The 20,935-nt window shown below is 51.8% G+C and overlaps 1 protein-coding gene across 2 annotated transcripts; it reads left to right on the top strand.

The window, feature by feature from the left end:
• Positions 1–1,910: 1,910 nt before the first annotated feature.
• On the top strand, positions 1,911–16,735 carry ABCD4 (ATP binding cassette subfamily D member 4). 2 transcript variants are annotated; one of them, XM_061463575.1, is made up of 19 exons: positions 1,911–1,972; positions 2,115–2,239; positions 2,368–2,495; positions 2,712–2,848; positions 5,795–5,911; positions 6,201–6,326; positions 7,162–7,212; positions 9,371–9,465; positions 10,442–10,563; positions 11,396–11,487; positions 11,658–11,747; positions 12,016–12,224; positions 12,498–12,589; positions 12,790–12,826; positions 13,968–14,017; positions 14,299–14,351; positions 14,714–14,790; positions 15,857–15,972; positions 16,077–16,735. In XM_061463575.1, exons 1-19 carry the CDS (start codon positions 1,926–1,928, stop codon positions 16,170–16,172), a joined length of 1,860 nt encoding a protein of 619 aa, XP_061319559.1. In that variant the 5' UTR covers positions 1,911–1,925; the 3' UTR covers positions 16,173–16,735. The 2 variants fall into 2 exon arrangements, with proteins under 2 accessions (XP_061319559.1, XP_061319560.1); XM_061463576.1 differs by lacking the exons at positions 14,299–14,351; positions 14,714–14,790; positions 15,857–15,972; positions 16,077–16,735 and adding an exon at positions 14,139–14,234.
• Positions 16,736–20,935: the final 4,200 nt, after the last annotated feature.

The raw sequence follows: 20,935 nt of genomic DNA, 5'->3' as shown, positions 1-20,935 counted from the left end.
AGTCTGGGCGGGGGGATGGAGAGGCACCCAGGAGGCCCTTCTCTTTTGTTCTTGATCTTGGCTGCCTTAGGAGGGGTCCCAGGAATAATCCTGGAGCTGACTCACTGAAGGGAGCTCATGTGCTTTTCTCAGGTGGTGGTCGTGGGGGACAGGACAGTGGGGAGGGAGGAGGAAGAAGGGTTTGGGAGAGAGACAGTTGTGGCCGCCTCATCTGTGTTGTATCCCCTGGCTCCCTCGGTCCTGGGAAGCCATCACATCAGCAGGGAAGGGAAGGAAGGAATCCTCTCACTGTAAGGTGGGTGAGGGAGCAAAGGAGTCACTTCAGTCCCGGTAACCACTGACAAGGCGACACACACACAATTGCCACAGCTGCAGTATTGTACTGTGAGAGGATGTGACTGCCTAGGAGCAACCAGCACCCAGGTCTGATGCAACAGCTGAGAAAAACCCGATCTTTTTAACATAAAAATTAGTCATCGCTGAGGTCAGGTTTTCAGAGGGGTGATCTTTGCCCTTTGGAACTTAGCCTTTAGGTATGACTGATAGCATTGTGAATTCCAGCAGTAAAATAACCAAGAGGAAGATGAGAGCAAGGAGAAGGGGACACTGCTTATGGATAGGGCCATTTGCTGGGGAAACAGACTGATCCACCTTCTTTCATCCCTGAGCGCATATACCCTGATTCCGTGCTTTGCAGTGCCTGGACCCCTGAGCAGGTAGCAGAAGACCAAAGGCAGGGGAGATGAGGGAAGAGAAAGAGGGCTGGGAGGCAGGCAACTGATAGGAGAATGAGAAGAGGGACCCATGAGATACGTGCAGAAGCCCAAAGGCTCTGCAGAAGAAATGACATCAACAGGATGGTAGGTGAGAGACCCATGAGGAAGGAAGGGACTCCAGCTCATAGGATCCCTCATCTGTTATCATTAGGCCTGTCCAGAAATTTACTTGTGCTGAAACATTTTGTAACCCAGACTCCAGGTTACTACCCAAATGTGGAAAATGATAATAGTTGGTGTTTGTATTAATGTGGAATCACTGAGAAGGCAGAGAGAGTCAATTCACCAGCACAGCCCACCACTGCTTTCCCCACACTCCTCACTATCCTCTGCCCAAGCCTTGCACTGCCCCACATGCATAGTGCAGCACAGCAGGGAGCACATGCTGCCATGCACCATCACACTGGGGATCCCTGCATTGTCCTTTGGTCCCAGATGAAGAAATCCCGCCCTATGGTGTCCACCACAAGTGCTGCGCTCTGTCAAAGCCCCCTGGAACTTCCTTGCCAGCCCCAAAATAACCCAACACATGCAGGAATCAACCCCCATCCTTCTTTCCCGTGTCCGTTGTGACAAGAGGGCCATGCCCGCTGCCCACGGGGACCATCCCTCAGCCTTTGGGCTCCCAGAGGGGGCAGATCGCGCTTGTCCAGCTCCTTCCTCAAGGCGGAGAGGCGGCAGCGCGCTGGTGCTCCAGCCTTGTTGCCTGTGGCAGTCAGGAAGCGGATCAGCCCTGGAGCCAAGCCACGGCCTCCGGGCCCCTGCCTCGCTGGCCCTGCGGGGGAACACTACAGCTCAACCAGCTTAGGCAGGCTGTGAGGAGGCGATGGGGGACGCGGGCACCTCCCGCACCCCTGGGCTACCCGCCGGGACCTCCGCGGAGGCGCCGCGGGGCCGGGAGCGGCGCCTTCCGCCCGGCGCCGCCAGAGGGCGCTGTGTCCCGAGGGCAGCGCGGCACCTCCCCGGGGGCGCGGCCGCTTGCGGGAGAGGCGTTGCGGGTGGGCGGGGTCTCTATGGTGCCGCCCAACCCGGAAGTGCTCGGCAGCGGCGGGCGGTGCGGGACTCATGCAGGGCGAGGAGAGGTGGTGGATATTCGTGTCGTAGCGACCGCGGGGCGGGGACTCGCCAGGACGGGTTCTGCTCTGCGCGATGGGGAGAGGCAGCGTCAGGGCGCGGGGTGCCGGGGCTGGCGGCCGGTGAGGATGGGACCGGCCGGGCTAGGCCGGGCCAGGCTGGGCTGGGCCGGGCCGGGCCGGGCCGGGCCGGGGGTGCGTCTGCGGCAGGGTCCCGGAGGGGCCGGTGGGCACCCCCGAGAGCTCGCTGCTTCCTCTGTTGCAGGCCTGGCCCCCGGCTGGACGGGCTGTTCGTGCGGCGGTTCCTGCGGCTGCAGGCTGTGCTCTTCCCCGGATGGCCCTCCCCGAGCGCCCTGATGTTCCTGACGCTGCTCTGTGTCGCCTTACTGGGTGAGCCGCTGGGGGTGGGCTGCATCCCACGTCTGCTTCCCCTTCCCCTTCCTCTGTGTCCCTCTACCCCCAGTTACATTGTCACCGCTGGCCTTCATTTCCTCCCCGTGCTTGCCTCTTTCCTCCAGAGCAGCTGGTTATTTACCAGGTTGGCGTCATCCCCAGCCAGTACTATGAGGTTCTAGGGAACAAGGACTTCTCTGGGTTCAAAACATTAACAGCCGTTGCCCTGACTCTGATCATAGTGAACTCCACGGTAAGACAGACCACGGGTTTCCATGTCTTGGGAGGGAAAGGGAAAGCTGCTTATGGCTCCCAGTTTGATCCTCATGATTAAGGATCTAGGTCTGCCCTTGCCCAAATAGATGGCTGGCTGTGAGACAGATCACTGGTGTTGGGTTTTGTTTAATTTTGGGAAATGCTTGTTCTTCTCACTCATCTCTTCCCCTCTGTCTCCTTGCCCTCGTTCCAGCTAAAAAGCTTCGATCAGTTTATCTGCAACATGATGTATGTGAGCTGGAGGAAGTCCCTCACTGAATACCTCCACAGATGCTACTTCCAAGGCCAGGTCTACTACAGCCTGCACATGCGCGAGGACATCGATAACCCGTAGGCTGCCTGGGGCTTCTTTCAGCCTCTTGCTTAGCTTCTCCTGGGCTACTCCACACCTTTTCCTGACTTTCCTGTGTCTCTGGGTAGGGGCTTGAGCCCTACAAGCTTTTGCCATGTGGGCATGAGTGCTGTCTCCTGCCCTGGGTGGGAAGTGGTACCTGTTGCTGGGCACTGCCATGGCTGCTGGTCATGATGGTTTAGGGGTAGGATGTTTCTGTTGCGGGGAAAATTGAGGCCCAGCAGAACAGGGATCTACTGCTGCTATAAAACATGCTGTCTGGTAAGTCAACCCTTGACACTCAGTGTGACGTTGCAAAGGGCCTGGCTGGAGTTGAAGAGCACTGCCTCTTCCTGCCTTCACACAGTCAGCGCATTAGGACAGCCCCTGTTTTTCTGTTTGAACTTCAACCACCAGAGTCTCCAGCTGAACACAGTCCTGCTTCGTTGGGTTTTTAGTGGTTTTGATATAACCCCTGGGAGCCAGGTCCAGGACAGTCTTTGTTTTGCACTGTATATGAGGGCTGCATTTCCCCTTTCCTGTTCTTGAGAAGGAAATGTCAAGGGTGACTTGAAATATGAGAGAAGGAGTAGCATTCAGTTCCTCCTTGCTTATCCCAGCCCGCCCTGAGATCCCCTTCCAGTTTGCTTTGTGCACTGTCCTGCTTACTGCAGAGCTGCTGATCTGCTGGGGCTGTGCAGTGAACGTCAATTGCCTCCCTTCCTCACGACTACCTGATGACCCTGGCCTTCCAGGGACAGCGTTCTGCATGTCCTTGCATGCAGGACACTGCAGTCATGGTTATGGACTCTGAAGAGTTAAAGATTCTACCGTAGATGACATATGAGAAGTGCAAGCTTTTTTTCTCCTCCAGAATTTGCGTAAATTGTTATTAAATACTTGCTGAAAAACTGAAAACCAGGGAATAACCTTTTCACAACTGTGTGGCTTTATACAGTTGTTTTAAGACCCTAAGCTCTCCTCTCCTGGAGAAGACTCCTCTGGTCTAGCTGCTGCACTGGTGCCATCTCCCATATTGATGGCACGAGAGGAGACCAAGCCCAGGCTCCCTATGAGAAATGGCTGAGCTTGCAGGGGCAGTTGCTAATAGTGGTGACCTCGACGAACTGAAGCAGCCTCTGCTTCTGCTGCCCAGTCCTAGGAGACAATCGGAGTAAGAGCAGCCAGCTGTGCACAGTGGGAGCAGCAGGCAAGGAGGGGCTTGGCTTGAGTCAGACAACCATACTGCCAGATGTGCAATCACAGCTTTATGATGCTGATGCACTTTCCAGCAGCTGTGGGGGTTACTCCCACCCTTGTTAAAAGTTAGTTTCTGATACTGTTTTGCAGTGGTGTGGAGTTGCAAGGAGAGGTTAAAAAGCCATGTCTGTTACCAAGGAATGCAGTGCTTCCCAGGCAGTGTAGCACATTGGCCATGGCCTGTCATTCCCTTTGAGGGGGGCAGGAAGGGGAGGACAGCTCAGGTTTATTTTTAACCAGGGAATGTGTTCACATTGTGCAGTGAAATGCATGAGATAACTGGGTCAGTCTGACCCAGAACCAGCTGTCCTGATCTTAGCAGACCAAATATGAAGGATTGCTGTGGACTGTTTTTCATTACTACCTTACTTCTGCTCAAACATCCAATTTTATTGTTTAGTTTTCTTTATCTTGATACAAAAATTCTCTTTATCTTGCAATTCCTCGATGAGATTGTTTTGCCTTGGCAGGGTACTTAGACAGTGAACTAGAGCAGTAGTGACCTTCTGTTATGCAGTGCAAATCACACTGAGTGTTAGATGCATGGTATCATCCCTCTAGAAGGATTGGAGTGTAGGTTCCAAGTGCCATACAAACACCTGTGGCTCCTAGCAAGGCACTTGAGTTGATGGTTATGTGTTACTACGTGTTGCATAACAGGCCATATGAAACAATATCATGCTATGAGTCCATAGCAAAACTTAAATTATAACTTTATGGGAACAATTACAGTCTGAGGAAAAGGGAAAATGGTGACTCTAAGGTCAGTCAGGGTGAGAGCTGCCCCAAAATTAAGTCCATTGCTGTTCCAGGACTGCAAAAGAATTGAGAGATTAATGTCCTTGTAGTTGCTTCTGCACTGATGGCTAAGCAGGAATCCAGTCTTGCTCTTCATACTGAACTCTAGCATTCGCAGTCATGGCCTTTCCACCAGTGCTTAGCACATGAGACTGAAGCCCTCATCCATGTGCTCTGGACAGATGAGATGCTGAGGGAGTAAGTGCTGAAGTTACCCCAATCACAACTCCTGTTCAGCAGTGGGACAGACAGGACTTGAGGGTCTGTTACCTGTGTGCAGAGGTTGAAGAGGCTTGGTGTGCTGCTGTCTGCTCTTGTGGGATGGGGGTGGATGGAAGCTTCCTTGGAGCAAAGGGACCAGAGGGCACTCCATGGAGAGTGAAGGGACCAGCTACTGTGGAAGGTGGCTTTGATGGAAGTGTTTGCAGATAACTAACAACTGGTGAAAGCCTGGCCCATGCCCTAGCCAGTTCTGGTAGCTTGAGCGCCTGAGATGCAGCACCAGTCCTGTGGGAGTTTTTGGTAGTACAGGGGTAGGTTCAGGAGAGGAGTAGAGGACAAGGATGCAGAGTACTTCAGCACAGAGTTGGACAATGTTGTTGAAAGTGGAACAAGGAGTTACTACAAGGAACAGGGCAAAAGTCACAGCAGGAGCTGCTCTTTCTGGGTGGTAGGAAGGTCCTTGTGTGAGTCCTGCTAGGCCATGGAAATTGTCTTCTGCTGGGGAACAGGAGTCACAGCTGTAGGTCCCTCCCAGGAGAGTTGTTTACCCACACCCTGTCCTAAGTTCAGGCGATGAAACAGCCTGGCTTGTGTCCTGTTAGGGAGTTAGTAGTGGTTCTTGCTTCTGGGCTTCAACAGTGTCAGTGGCTCTTTGTGTTGATCAGGGACCAGCGCATCAGCCAGGATGTGGAGAGGTTCTGCCGGCAGCTCAGCTCCATGGCCAGCAAGCTCATTGTCTCTCCCTTCACGCTGGCCTACTACACGTACCAGTGCTTCCACAGGTAAGGACCCATCCTTGCCTTGCTTTCACACCTCTTTCCTATGCTCTTTTTTGAAGCCTGACTCCATATTACAACTGCCCAGGTGGATGATTGTACAAATGGATGAGTGGTCTCTGCACTCCAAAGGGAATTCTGCTTTGGGGGTGCTGGGGTGCGCAGTGCTGGCCCCCAAACCTCTGTGAAAGCCAAGAGAGGTGACATTTGAGGGCTCTGACTGCTAGAGCCTGAGGGTGCTGGGATGTCCTTTTGCTTGGATTATTAGCTGACCTCTCTTTCTTCTCCTCTATAGCACGGGCTGGCTAGGCCCAGTGAGCATCTTTGGATATTTCATCACTGGGACAATCATCAACAAGATACTGATGAGCCCAATTGTAGCTAAACTTGTTCAGCAGGAAAAACTGGAAGGGGATTTCAGGTGAGTCCCAGCAAAGCAGCCTTTTCACTGCCTCTTGGCAGCTCCTATGAAAGCTGCATTTTTGTCCCCATTTAATGCTGCATAAGCAGCTACTTCTCTTGCTCATGACTTTCCACACACTCAGAGAAACCTACCTGCACAGTGCTGCCCCAGTGTCTGTGTACTGAGCCCTCGTCCGCCCCTTTCACTGCCCTGTGTCATGGCAGGCAGTACCCTACCCAGTCTCCAGGCTGCTTGCCTGGTTATTGCTGTCGCCTCTGTTAAGGGCATTAGTTGTGTTGAGGAAAAAAGTGAACATGGTGCTTCCTTGGGTGCAGATGAGCTGCATCTCCTGACACAAATCAGGTTTCTGCTACCCCACCACCTTCTTGAAGTGCCCAAAACAGTACAGTCTTTCCATATGCTGTGTAACTCCTCTCCTTCTCCTGTGGCGTTGTCTCTGTGTGTGATAGAGGCTTTACAGCTTTCCCTGGGGCTCAGGGCATCCAGGGACAGCAGAAGCTGGTATGGCACAGGGAGTGCAGACTAGAGCAGTTGGTTGTGATGATTCTGTATAGTGGAGATGCCAGGCTAGCAAATGAGAGACCCAAGCACTGAGAAGATGTGCAAGAGAGTAGGATATCAAAGAAATGTACCAGTGAGCTGGCCCAGAATGATGTTACCTTGTGCTAAATCATCCGGTGCTTTTGAGCCTATTGAATATGTCTGTTGAGATGCCTCAGATCACTGCTGCATCACAGATGCAAGATGAGTTTCCTCTAGCAAGGATGATGGCTGCATAATTCACAGGGCATTTGTGCACAGTTGTGATGATCTTTTGTTTTGGATTGTTCAGGTTCAAGCACATGCAGATTCGTGTCAATGCAGAACCAGCTGCTTTCTACAGGTCAGTAGCATTCATTTCTTTATGTCCTCATGAGGATCCTCCCAGCTTGGGACATTCTTCTTTTATTCATGTATCCCAGAGGAGTCCAAGTCCTGTTGCTGCAGCCTGAGCTTTCTGTTCCCTCCATCCTGCTGCAGAGTCATACAGTCTGGGGTTTTTTTGCATTCTGCTCATCAGCTGCAGAAATTCTCCAAAGCAGCTGGAGACAATTATTTTTTCTCTGCCTCCCTTCTAGCATCCACAGAAGCCTGATAGAGATTTGGTGCTGGCTACGAGACAGACCGTTACTGATATTTTGTTAGGTCTTTACCTGGAAGATTGCTCAAAGTCTCATTGCATCTTGTCAGGATGTTCCGCTGGGGGCTTGTACAGGTTGCTTCTGGCCTCATCCTGCTGCTGATGATGATTTGTGTGTCTCTGTGGGTATGCTAGTTGTTGCCTGGTATCCTTATCTGCTGCTCCTCTAGGTCAGTCTGTGCCCTGACCCTCCCAGCACTGTACTGCTATTCGGAATTTGCTGATTACCGTTTACCCCAGAGCTAAGCACACAGTCGGGAGCCTGGCAGCACCTCTCCTCTTAGTAATGCCCTGGAGTCTGTTGAGCTGCTGCTTGGAGCCTTTAAGGTGTTTCCCAAAAATGGCTAGAACCCAGGAAAAGGGCCACAATTTTGCTGTAGTTTGTGTTGTGGTGCCTGTTTAATAGCAGGAGGTCATTGTGCCTCTCTTGTCACATGTGTGCCTTTGCCCTGCACGTTGTGCAATCACACTTCCAGGAATTTAAGTAAGCAGCAGCTGTCTAGTTTCTGGTCTTCCCTGCTTGTGATCGCTATTTGGCTCATTCATGCTGTAATGAGTGAGCATTTTGAGTGTTGCAGTGCTGTCCCCAAAGTGGTTTGTTTCAACATCACTGATTTCATAAAGGTCTATATTGACAGGCATGAAACTCTGATTTAAATAACTGAAATCAGTCTTGGTTTGCATTGGCAAGTTTGAGTTATTTCTTTGTGGACTGGTTGATTCGTATTGGTTGATGTTATCTTTTTCTTAATGGACCAGATACTCTAATTACATGCACTTTTTTAAGCTGCAGTACTTTTCCTTACAATTTTGAAGTTTTTTATTCCATTATGAAGTAGAAAATGGAAAGTGAATTATTACAGCAGAAATGGAGTGTCTTGCTTCAGTACAGTTCATTAGTAGAAAAGCTTACTTGATGGGAAACTAAAATTTAATTGAATTGCAAAAAACCAGTCATTTTCATGGAATCTTAATAATACAGGAATTGTGTAAAAGGTTGTATTTCTAGAGTCCTGCAAGAGGAGGAGCACATGTTGCATGACTGATCTTGATTGCTGGACTTCTTTAGCTTGTAGCAGATGTTAGGTCTTGTCCTTTTGCACCTCCCTGACCACTGTTTTGGTAAAGGAAGAAACAAAACAGCACTGCCACCTTTTTACTTCTTTGGTTTCTAAGCCTTTGGCGAGCTTGCTTTAGAAGTGAACTGAATGGGGGGAAAAGCCAAAACAATACAGCAATCTCTCCCATGTGCAAAAGAAGTCATAGCTCGGGTTGCTGGTGCCTTCTTTGCCTTTAACTTGGGTCCAAGGCTTTGTCCTTTCTGAATACTCAGCAGCAAAGATTGCAGCTCAGTAGTTACCTGTGATGGGTTACAGGGCAGTAATGCCACACTGAATTCTAACTGGGTGTATTTGGGGGAACAAACATTTATTTTTTCTAAGAACTGAGAATCTTTAGAACAGAGACTCCTCAAAACTCTTGATTTGTGGTTGGTTTGTGCTGTTCCTGACCCTATCTTCCCGGGCTCTAGTGTTTTCCCGGTATGTGGACTGTGGTGGGGTGTGTGCTGGGCACAAGTGTGTGTTGGATGGCAGGGGCAATAACTGCTGTGGCAGGTGGGGGTCTGGAGCGAGGCATGGAGCTCTCTCTGCTTTTTGCCACCTGAGGGCAGCCCAGCCCTTGCAAAGAAGCAGAAGACACTGCCACGCTTGCTGAAAGTGCTGTTTTAGAGCCCAGGTGAGCCTCCTTGCTACTGGCTCAGCCTGGCCGCGGGATCAGTACCAGACCCTTTCCAAGCCTCAGTCCTGAAGCCAGTGCTTTGACCTCATTGTCTGTGGCGTGTTGCAATCTTATTTTACAGGGCCGGGCGAGTGGAGCATATGCGCACAGACCGGAGGCTGCAGAGCCTACTGCAGACACAGAGGGAGCTGATAGGGAAGGAGCTCTGGCTTTACAGTGAGTGGGGAGTTTGGGGCGTGAAGTGGAGCATGTGGTAGCTCCACTGTGGTAGCCCACAGGCTTGGGAGCCCTACTTCTAGAGCAGCAGTGCTGGTTTTCCCTCTTCTGCCTCTTGCTGATGCACTGAAGTCCTGAGCATGAGCAGAGGGTGCCTCCTGCAGCCCTGCATGAGAATCCTGTTGTGAAAAAGCTTTGTAGAGAGCACAGTTGTGGAGGACCCAGCTAAGGCAGAGAATGCAAGCCTCAAAAGTGGAATCTGTGCTCTTTGTGGGGCAGGTGTTCAATAGCCAAGGAAGAGAGGAAAGGCTTGAGCCTCTGAGAAGGAGAAGACTCTATATGTGGCTGTGAGCTGTGGAAAATCCTTTTCTGCAGAGCCTGTTTCTTGAGCACCACTGTCCCCTGAGAATCTCTCTTCTCCCATTGTCACTGGGTCCAGGTTTGGGTGTTAAATGACCATTGTAAAGACTGCTCTTCCTTGTCCCATCAGCACAGTGAGCTTCTGAGCTCAAAAGCTAAGGGAGGGAGAGCCGTGAACACGGGTATCTCTATGGAAGCTTGGGCTCTTAAGTTTTTCTGCCTGTCCTGTGCTCCAAGACAGACTTCATGAGCAGTCATTTCAACCCAGAGCTTCCTTTCTGTCCTCCCTCCTGTTTCCTGTGAGTCATTCAGGCCTCTGAAGAGTAGAAGCAAGCAGGCAAAGTGCTTTTGCATGGTGATTCCTGAGCTGTGAGTCCGGATGTGATGTTTCTCTGCTGAGGGGCCTGTCTGAAAGTGCCCTTTGTTTGGCAAATGGATTTTCATCCTGGTGCTTGTGCTGTCCTGTGAGTTGGGTGGTGCTGCTCTGGTGCATCATGAAGGCCGGAGGCAAGATCAAGAGCCTTCCTCTGACCGAGCTCATGGGCTGCACTTGAGCCTGGCTGGGACAGAGATTTCCATCCTAACTCACTCTTTTCTCTCAATGTGCTCTGCCCAGTTGGAATCAACACCTTTGACTACCTGGGCAGCATCCTGAGCTATGTGGCCATTGCCATTCCCATCTTTTCTGGGATCTACGGTGACCTGAGTCCATCAGAGCTCAGTGCCCTCGTCAGCAAGGTGAGCTGAGGGTGATCTTTCAGACCTCATTGTAGAGGGTGAGTGGGCACTGAAGATAGAGGTTTCATGTGGGGCTAGTGGCACTGGTGCTGGATAATCTGCAGCAGCTGACCTTCAGGTTAGACCATCCCTGCCCATAGTGGCATGGAAATGGGAGCTTGAAGCCAGCTCTGAGCGTCTGATTAACCTGGGAGTGAGAGTTGTCAAGGACACATCTACATAAGTGTTTCCTAGCTGTTAGACACAGACCTCTGTGTCTAAAAAAATAAAAGGGAGATCGGAAAGCCTCTGTCTTTAGTGGTGTGGGTTGGAATTGTGTCCGTGCAGTGCTGTGGGTCTGGGTCATGCCCTGGGCTGCTGCCTGCAGTGACCAAGGCTGAGCTGGCTTGTGTTCACCTTCCTGATCCGACTCATTCCCAGATACTCAAAACTGGCTTGTGACAGAGAATGCAGAGCTAAAAATAGCGAAGTGGGCACAGCAGGCTGAGGCATCCTGCTCTGAGCCATGTATGGTGCTGGGGCAGGGCTGATGGCATGGATCTGTGTGACTTAGGGTGAGCATGATGGGCCCTGGGCTGGCCAGCAGGCACCCTACAAACAGCATCCCTGGGTGGCAGAAGATGTATCCACCTGGCAAAATCTGCTGTACTGAGCAGGGAAGCCCTGCTCCATCCAAATAACTTCTTCACTCCCACCACCCTGGGTGACTTCTCCCCTCCTCCTGCTGGGACTGCTGACATGGCCCATTACCTGGACTCCTTGGCTGCCTCCTCGCAGCATGGAGGAGGGGGCTCAGTGCTGACCCTTGCTCTGGCATGTGATCTCTCCCTAGAATGCCTTTGTTTCCATCTACCTCATTGGCTGCTTCAGCCAGCTCATAGATCTCTCCCGTTCCATGACCGATGTAGCTGGCTACACTCACAGGTGAGCTCTGCGGCAGGTCTCTGCAGGAAAGGGAGGTGTGGGACAAGGCTCTGCCCATGTCTGTGCTAAATAAATAACAGTTGCCTGTGAGCAAGCACAGACAAGTTTGGACATTGTGCAGAGGCTGCTGGAGTTGTCCCTGGCATTCACGCAACCTCTTGTTTGTCTAGGATTGGTGAACTGCAGGAGACCTTGCTGAGCCTTGGCAGAAAAAAAAGTGGTAACCACTCGGAAGCCAAAGCCAGCTGGGATTTGGACAGGTGAGTCTCCTGTCAGCAGCTGGCTGGTTTGCAGCTTACGTGCCAGAATGTGTGACTGTCATGGGATAAAGGTACCCATTGGTGTCACAGTCTGCTGCGTGCATTTGGTTGGAGAAGGCAGTGCTCACTGTGATTTATCATTCCTGGAGCACATGGGGCAGGGCTGCTGTCACAAAGGCACAGGAGGCTTAAGGTGCCTGATCTTTGCCAGTCTCAGTATGATCGCTTACCCCCAGATCTCTCCTCCTTTGTCTTGGTGGTGGCCCAGCAGCCGTTCTGGGGAGGACCCACTGCCAAGGGACACAGCTTTCCTTCTGGAGCGAGTGACGCTCTCGGTGCCATCCTCTGGCAAGCTGCTCATCAAGGACTTGAGCCTCAGGATCTCACAAGGAAACAGTGTGATGATTGTGGGGAACACTGGCACAGGGAAGACATCTCTCCTGAGGGTCCTTGGGGGACTCTGGGAGAGCACGCAGGGTAAGGACTGCTGCTTGCCACAGCCTTCTCTTTCTCAACAAGGGCTGCCATGAGTTTGGAAGGTAGCAGCGTGGGGTTGTGAGGCCAGTGCCACCTTGTGATGGTGAATGTGCATTGGAGCCATCCATCTCTATCGCATACTTTGCTCTGGCTCTCATTGCTTTGCCCTGTGTTGCAAATATGCCTTTTTGGAGATTTGTTTGCTACAGCTGGGGGGCAGTGGGTAGTTGCTGGCTGGCACTACAGGCTTGGCATGAGTGTTCCTCTGTGCAGGGAGCATCAAGATGCTGACCTGCTTTGGCCCCCAGGGAGTGGTGTTCCTGCCACAGCAGCCCTTCTTCACCGATGGAAGTCTGCGTGAGCAGGTGAGCCCAGGGGCTGCCTCTACTCTGTCCTCAGCTCTGCTCCCAGGTCGGGTCATGCCCTGCGAACCTGTGTGCTGCAGAAATGCTGCAGGAGGGAGGATGCCTGTAGCTGCTCCTTCCATTGTACCAGAGTTCATGCCGCTGCCATTGCATCTGTGATGGACTCCCTCTGACGTGGCTTGTTTTGCTCTGTTGAACAGGTGATCTATCCCCTGAAGGAGATCTATCCAGTTTCAGGTATGTGGAAATTCATTAGGAAATTCATGAGGAAATCCCAATTGGCCAACCCTTTGGTGTGAGCTCACTGTCCTGTGCCCAGTGCAGCTTTTCCCCTACTATGCCCCATCAGGAGCGATCATCCATTTTACTTTTGTTGTTCTCTGCTTTTCCCTGGAAGATTTACCTTAGTGTAGGTTAAAGTCAGCTCTGTGTTCCCTCCCTTTTGGTAGGGAACATACTCTCTTGATAAGAGCATTCTCTCTTGATGCAGCAGGGACAAGCTGGCCATGCTCTGCGTGTTGTGCTAGACATGTTAAGGCACCTTGCTGATGGGGTATATCTGGTATGTCTGGTATAACCTGCCTCTGACAAGCCATGTTGCCTTCATTTTCCATCCACCTCCATCTTCTACTGTTCTTCTTTTTCAAATGATGTCCAGGGCCTTGCATTCTGTTGAGGTTAGACCACATGGGTTCTTTCTTTCCCCTGTCCTCTTCTGAAGCCAGACCACATGTGGCCTGCTGCAGCTTGCAGAAGTCCAGGTTTAAGTTTCTGAGTGAGGCAGTGTTACGTGATGCTTTCAAACACTTGGGAGTCACAGTCTTGCAGAGAGTAACTGCAGCCATCAGCTACTGTTGTGGCTCTTCACATGGCAGATGCACAGCCCTTCTGCTCAAGCTTCCATAGCTGCTGACTGCTCCAGCTCAAGTGTGTGCTGTGCTCCACAGAGGTTTTTACCATCCCGCGTAGGTTCTTCTTGCTGGCTGTTACCTGAGCCCTGCTCCCACCTGCAGTGTACAGTGGGCAGTCAGCCATAAGAGAGCAGCTGGTGGACAGGGCCATGGCAATTGAAGCCTGGCTCATTGTGTTTTTGGCTGTGTCCACCTGTGGCCACAGACTGAGCCAAGTTCCAGGTGTATTTGTGGAGCCCAGCTACCTCCTTGCATGCTGCTGAGAGGCAGGGTTAACATTTTTGAGGAAGGTCAGTCTTTGGGAGCATTCCATGCCACAGCTCAGGCGCTGGTATAACTAAATGTTTGAGTCACACTGGAACTCTGGAGATCCTTCAATCCTGCTCTTCTGCCCCACCAACTCCTCCTTGCAGCTGTGACCCCAGCTCACATTGCCTCTGGTTAATACTTTGTGCTTTCTCCCCTAGGGTCTGCAGATGATGAGAGAATTGTGCGATTCCTGGAGCTGGCTGGGCTGGTGAGTCCCCAGTAGTGCTGCTGCCTTCTTTCCTGGTACTGCCAGTGAGGGAAGAAGGGGATGAAGTTCTGTGGCAGCACAACATGACTGTATGCTGGACACGTGAGCACACTGTCTGCAGCTGAGATGGGACTGTCCATGGGACAGGCAGAGGATGAGGGACACAGAACAACTTCAGCTCAAGTGGGAAAAGCAAGAATAGCAGGAAGGGGATGGTTATGCTCAGGGCCATGGGCTGAGTGTTGGGGTCTGTGTTCACAAGACTGCTGTGCTCTCTGCAGACTGACTTGCTGGCGAGGGCTGGAGGACTGGATGAGCAGGTGGACTGGAACTGGTAAGGGAGCTTGCCATCTGTGTGAAGTTGGGTGATCCCTCTGGGTGGGAACACTTCTAAGCAGATGTACATTGCTGCTGGACTTTGGAACATCTGTGCTCAGCTGTGTCCTGTGGGAGGTGCGCAGTATACAGGAGCAAAGCCTTTGTGCCCCAAGCATCAATGCCAACAATCACAAGCCATGCTGCTCTGCAGGCAGCCAACTGTACATAGGGTTGCAGACCCAGGCCCAGAGCAGAGGGGACACAGGGGACAGGACAGGGACAGTTGCATGCTGGAGTCTCAAATATCAGCAGCCATAAAATCTTCAGCAAACGAGCTCTTTCTGTTGAGGGAGATTTTGAATCTCAACCCTGCTGCAGGTACGACATCCTTTCCCCAGGGGAGATGCAGAGGCTCTCATTTGCAAGGCTCTTCTACCTCCAGCCAAAATATGCAGGTGAGTGAGTGACTGCCAAAGAAAGGTGGGGGGGGGGTGGGTGAGTGTCTGTGTGCAAAGGCAGGGCCTTTGATGTAAAGAGAAGCTGGTACACAGACAGCTCGTTAAATCCTTTCTTTGCTAGGAATATGCTTCATCTTGACCATTATTTTAGCAGCATAGCACACAGGATTCAGGGTGAAAATGTGTCATGGTCTGTGTGGAGGGTGGAAGATCAAGAGGCTGTATATCCAACATTCTCTTAGGGAAGCAGTGATTCCTCTACAGGTTTCTGTGTTTTCACTTCAGGTCCAGTGACACCTGAAGAAGCCCCATCTCAGCATGCTTATCAGTTGCATGGAAAGAAGCATGCATGCTAGGGAGCATGGTGTCAGCTGCTATATCTGAAGCTTGTGAACCTCTGTAAGGTTGTGGAAGCAATGTGGGAAATTCAGCAGTAATGCAGTCATGAGGGCCAGGGTAGATGCGCGTGAACAGAACTGGTGTCAGTAGCAAGTAAGTGCCTCTCCCCGTGAAGCCTATGGTATGGCTCAATGCTGTTTGGGCAGAAGGAACCTCTGGATTGCAAACTAAAAGCTGTAGAAATTATGTAAACCAAACTGAATTTATCTCCAGATGCTCCAGATCTATAGTATGTATCCTTAACTGACAGGAAGGTGTCTCTGACCATCCTGGGTGCTCCAGGTAGGTCTGGGCCAGAAGGGTGCACAGGCTGCTGCTCAGCCCAACAATCTGGCACACAGCCTGCCTTGAGAAGCTTACGCCTTGGCTTTCACAACAGTGGGGACCAAGCAGTGGTTGGTAGCTGTTGAGGGAGAGAAACGAGGTGAGCAGTGCTCTTTGAATGTATTCGAGGGCTTGCAGGGAAGGGCAGCTTTTCCAGCTGACTGACACCAGCTGTGCCAGAGGAAAATCAGAGTCCTTAGGCTTCTCCTCAGTTGCCTTCTGCAGCTGCTCTCCGTGAACTCTGGTTAATGTGTGAGATGTTCTCAGCAGTTGCTGCTCTTGCCTAGGGGGAGATGACTGGTCAGGAAAGGATTTGTGGGTCTTACAACTTTTCTCTCAGTGCTAGATGAAGCCACCAGCGCCCTGACAGAAGAGGTGGAGCATGAACTGTATCGTGTGTGTCTTCAGCTGGGCATGACACTGATCAGCGTGGGACACAGGGCCAGCCTGGAAAAGGTGAGATGGCACTCCACACCTCCCTGGGGATGGCAAGACAGTGAGCCTCAGTGTGGGAGGACATGCCCTCATAGAGACATCCCTTAGTCGTTGTGTTGTTGCAGTTCCACAGCTGGATTTTGAAACTTCATGGGGAGGGAAGATGGGAGCTCACTCGATGCGAGAAGATGAAGCAGCTCCCAGCTGGGGAAGGATGTTGAAAGACATGCACTTGTCTGACCAGCTGCAGAACCTGCACACACATAAGAGAGCTCTGAAAGCAGACATGAAGTTGCTGAGCCAGCACCTGTCAGAAAGGGATTCATCCAGTGCAAGACCAGGCAGGGTTCTGCCTGGAGCAGACACTCTATGCCATCCTTCTCTCTGCCCCCTTCTCTTGCCTCCCTACCCCTCATGGGGGAAAGGGCTGAGCTGCTAAGCTGCCTAAAGAGAAGATGCTGCCTCATAGGGCTTGAAGAAGAAATGGCCAGAGGAATCTCCAGTTGTCAAGGATGCAGTGACACAAGACTGGGATGCAGCCTCCTCTTCTGTCCTCTGTGCCTTGGTGGGTCCTCTGTCTCTCTGATACACAGCATTGCAGAACAGACATCTGTAACTGTGGCTCAGTTGAGGGTTGTGGTCCCCAGCGGAAGCCAAGGGATGCACTGTGAGGGCAGGACAATGCTGGCACAGAGAAAGGACATGTCTCTGCTCTCCTTATGATACAGACTTACTGGGCAAAGGAACATTTTTGTATTAAAATCTGGGGCCTGTTTTCCAATGATTTTTATGGAAAAGTGTCAGTATTTGTCAACTAGACGGCTGCATCTTTTCCTCTGGGGCTTGCTTTGGATGAGGTGCTTGCATACTGGCAGTGGACCTAGACTACTGCTGAAGAGCAGAGCAGGGGTAGGAGTAATATACTTTTCCAGGACTGGGCATGCTGCCCTGCAGCTATCTCTGCAGCTACTGTAAGGCACAAGGGCCTCCAAGGAGGGCTTTTGGTCCTCTGCTTATAAGGGAGGAAATGGAGCTCACCTCCTCTTGCTATTCTGCCTGTGATGAATCATGTTCTGTCCCTTGCCTCCTGTGTGTGGAGGCAGAGGTTTTTAGGGTCTCTGTGTTGGTCACTCTGAGACTGCAGTGGAGGTACCATCTCTGAGTACTTGCTGGTCCCCAGTTGCTTAGTGATATTTCTGGATGTGGCCCCAGTTCTGGAATAGAGGAGTAGGAGGTGGCTGCTGGCAGGCCTCTCTGTGCTGGAGGGGTCTGAGAGCAGAAGAAGAAATCCACTGCCCTAAAACCACGTATGATCCAAGGGGTAAGGCTGGTGACAGAGACCCATTCCCAGGGCAGTGCTGAAGGTATTTGGCAGGGGGATATGAAGGGCCTCAACACTGTGAAAGAACAAAGACCAGTACGAGCTCTCCTGAGCTCTGCCCCCATGCAGAAAACCAGCAAGTAGACACCCAACCAAACAGCTCTGCAGTGACCTGGCATGCATTTTCCTTACCTGAGTCAAGTTTCCAGAAATCTCGTGGTCACTGTAAATGGTTCATGTCATACCTGGCAGGCTTGTGAGATGCAAAGGGCTCCAGAGATGTCGTTTTCCCGAAGGACATTTCCCTGTAAAATAGTTATCTTTTAGTAACTGTGACTGAGAGTACGTGGGATGTTTAGTCATTGCCTATTTAATAACCCTGTGATGGAAATCTCAGTGAGGAGAGTCCTGTGTCCCCCAGCTCCAATGGGACAGGCATCTTAGCAGATGTCTGCAAATAGCTCCATACCGTGATGGGATGTAGAGCCCCTCCAGGGAGGCTGGCTGTTCCTGCCCAGCTTCCTCAACTTGGAAGGACATGTGCCAGGGAGCCCAAGCACAGCCTATCTTGTCAGAACAGAGCAAGCTAGAAAACAATTCCTGCAGTAGCTGGAAGAACAGCTTCACTGTAAGTGCCTTTCCAATAAAGAAGGTTGCCATCTAGCAGAGGTGAGTAGGAAAGATGGGCTTACAGATCTCCACTTCTGGCATCAAGTATATGCTGCATGTGCCTGGGGGAAGGTGGGCAGAAGGAAGGAAAGGCTGTAGCTCTCTTAAGTAATCCATAGCTGATCCAAGTATCCTGTGGCATCAAAACAGGAGAACTTTCAGGGTGAGGTTCATCCCCCTGCTACATGACCAGATGGAAGGAGAGAACCTGTAGGCAAGCACAATGTAGGCTCCTCCATGAGCCACCCCTGGCTCTGGTGGGCTCCAAACACACAATAAACACTGAGGAAAACTCTGAGGTCAGCAAGGAGACCATTGCAGGAGCACTGAGGCAGCAAGCAAGAGGGACTATGAGATGCCTGGGCCCAGAGCCACCCCAGCTTGAAGGACTTGGCACCTCCCTGCCTCAGCTGGGAGAGCACAGGCAGGCAGCAGAACAAGCTCTTCTCCTTGCTGACCCATGTATTCCTCAGGAGATCCTTGGCTGCAAGGCTGAAGCGTGAGGCAGGCAGAACTGATTGCCATAAGCCTGGCAGTAATATGTCCAGCTTTCTCAAGCACTGTGCTTCATTTCCTTTACTTTGAGCCAGGAAAGCTCCCCAGGGGATGGTCTCCCACTAGCCCAACACTTAACCAGCTTCTGCTCTGGCAGCTGTTGTTTTAGATCTTCCCATCTCTTCCTGCAGCTGACTATCTGCAGGCTGCCAGCTGTGGACTCTGGGGCCTCAACTGCTCCAGGGTACTCATAATGGAAACTTCCCCTGCTTGCTCTTTCTCTTTTTAAATGAACAGTGAATTATGGCAGCAGCTGTGTGCCCATCCAACTGAGAGATCTGACTGTGCCAGTCCTGTGTTGCAGTTTCCACAACTCCTGAGTCCTAACATGGCTACATGCTGCTCACTCCTGCATTGCCATTCTGGGTGGTAGCCCTGGCTCTTGCAAACCAGCCCTGGTGGTCTGGAGAGCATCAGACATGCTGGACACAGCTGTACAGACAGCTCACAGCAGAACTAAAGGTTTCCACGCGTGCCTTGGGAGGTCTGGCCTCTAGCACCCATGGCTGACAGGGAAGACCCCAGCTTCTTGTCTCACAGGGGGCATGGTCTGAGGAGCTACTGGAACTTCAGTCACACACAGGGAGAACCAGACCCAAAGCTAAGGGACTGTTCAGAGAGGAACTTCTTCCAGAGGACTCCATATAACAAGGGGGTGTCCCTTGCAACCCTTCCTACAGCAAAGTCCACCTCCATGCTGTGCTCAGTGCCCTTTCATCCAGCACTGTTAGAGTTTGCTTTGGGCATGCTAAGGGTTATTGTCTTGAGGGCACTCACCAGCTTTTACAGCTATCTTAAAGTGCTGCACCCCTCCCAGAGCATTGTCTTCAATCTGCCTGAGGTGGGGTAGTTACACGTAGAGAAAGCAAGCTGGAGGTTTTAGAAGCAATTTAGCTGCTGCTTCCTCATCCTCTAATATAAAATTTCCCTTGCTAGGCTGAGCATTCCACCCAATGATTCAGTTTAGGATAGGGCAGTGAAAGAAAAAAGAAAGCCAAGACGGTATCTCAGAGGAGCATGAGTTTGGGATGTCCTGCTCCAGAACATGTTGCTCTTCCGCACTACCTGTAGGCAGATGAGCTCTACTGGGCTGATGTCCCAGCAGGGCTTTGCGAAGACTTTGTTCTGGATAGATGAGATCATGGCGCAATAAGGCAGCACATCTGTTCCCTGCACTGCCTATGAAGTGCTGGCTCATGAGTGCTCTGTGGCTGGGATCCATTACCTTGTGTGTGAGAGCAACAAACAGCAAGTAACCAGCTTGGGAATGAACCAGACCCATGGGTTTGTCAGTATTGCCAGATGTGTAGAGAAGGAACAACATGACCTCATTGTCCATGAGAGCAGGCTCTCCTTCATCATCTTGCAGGAGAGAGCACAGCAGTTCTCTCTCGGGGTCTCACAGGCTTCCCTGTGTTGTCCCTACTCCTGCTTGCACACCTCTCTCCTGGAATTGAGCTCCTGTGCCACCCGCCCCCCCCCCCCCCCCCCCAATACTATCTACCTGGTCTCTGCACCTCCACTCCCCCTGCTCACAAGCCTGAACTCTCTTTAGCCTTGCTGAGCTGGCAAACACCCTGCTGAGCCGGAGCAGACGTGCTGAGTAAGAGGCAGCTATTTTTACACTGCTCTGACCAGCACAGAAGTATTCCAGGAAACCTTTCTAGTACTAATTGCTTGCAGATGGGATGAGCAGAGGTGGGGAGACCTCTGTGCAGCTGCAGGGAGCTAGTAGAAACACACAGAAGGGGCTCACCTCTTCATGAACAGTCTTTGTGCTGGCAGCCTGGCCATGCTGTGTGCCACAAATAACGGGCACAAGAGCAACCTCGCTGCCTGCTTCCCTCAGACACAGGCTGCCAGTGGTGCTCACAGAGGGTGTCAGGCCTGCTGGCAGAGCTGTGTGTGACAGTGCAGGGGCAGTCCAAGCCTGGGCTCACTGTATGTTATGGCTGGGTAAAGGTGACAGGTTCACGTATGTAGGCAATGAGGGGCCCGTGGCTCCAGGCTTGGGCAGATGCTGACCCAGGGGGTTATCTGCGAGCCTGAGGAAGGATTTTGTGGCAGCAAGCCCTGACCAGCAGCCTGGCCATCATCGCAGGGCACCTGCCTCTCACTGAGGAGATGTGGCCTGGAGCCCTTGCTCGGAACACCCACCCAGGCAACACAGTCCCCTGTGGGAGCTGGGGCTACGCTGCCCTGGGCTGACTGCACACAAAGCTCAGATGCTCCTTCTCCCCTGCCTTCCTCACCTCCTCTTTTCCAGAGTACTATAGGGAAAAATAAATGGAATTCCTTTCAGGGAGGGGAAAGAGGTGGGCCATAGAAATACTCGACTGAAAATAACCTTCATGCTAATCTGAGTCCTGACAGCTGCTCCTGAATGGGAGTCAGCTTCAGTGAGTGCCTGGGCCAGGCTATATCAGCCTGATCCCACTC

The sequence above is a fragment of the Pezoporus flaviventris genome, unplaced genomic scaffold (assembly GCF_033815535.1).
Source record: "Pezoporus flaviventris isolate CSIRO_AGI_PZ_B2104156 unplaced genomic scaffold, CSIRO_AGI_Pfla_v1 ptg000036l, whole genome shotgun sequence".
Classification (NCBI taxonomy): Eukaryota; Metazoa; Chordata; class Aves; order Psittaciformes; family Psittacidae; genus Pezoporus; species Pezoporus flaviventris.
This window is presented reverse-complemented; position numbering and strand designations above follow the sequence as displayed.

Excerpts from the sequence above, each read along its gene's own strand:
- ABCD4 (XM_061463575.1), top strand. The coding sequence starts at position 1,926 with ATGGGGAGAGGCAGCGTCAGGGCGCGGGGTGCCGGGGCTGGCGGCCG. Across the intron at positions 6,327-7,161 it reads AAACTGGAAGGGGATTTCAG|GTTCAAGCACATGCAGATTC; the intron begins GTGAGTCCCAGC and ends TGGATTGTTCAG. Across the intron at positions 15,973-16,076 it reads ACAGGGCCAGCCTGGAAAAG|TTCCACAGCTGGATTTTGAA; the intron begins GTGAGATGGCAC and ends GTGTTGTTGCAG.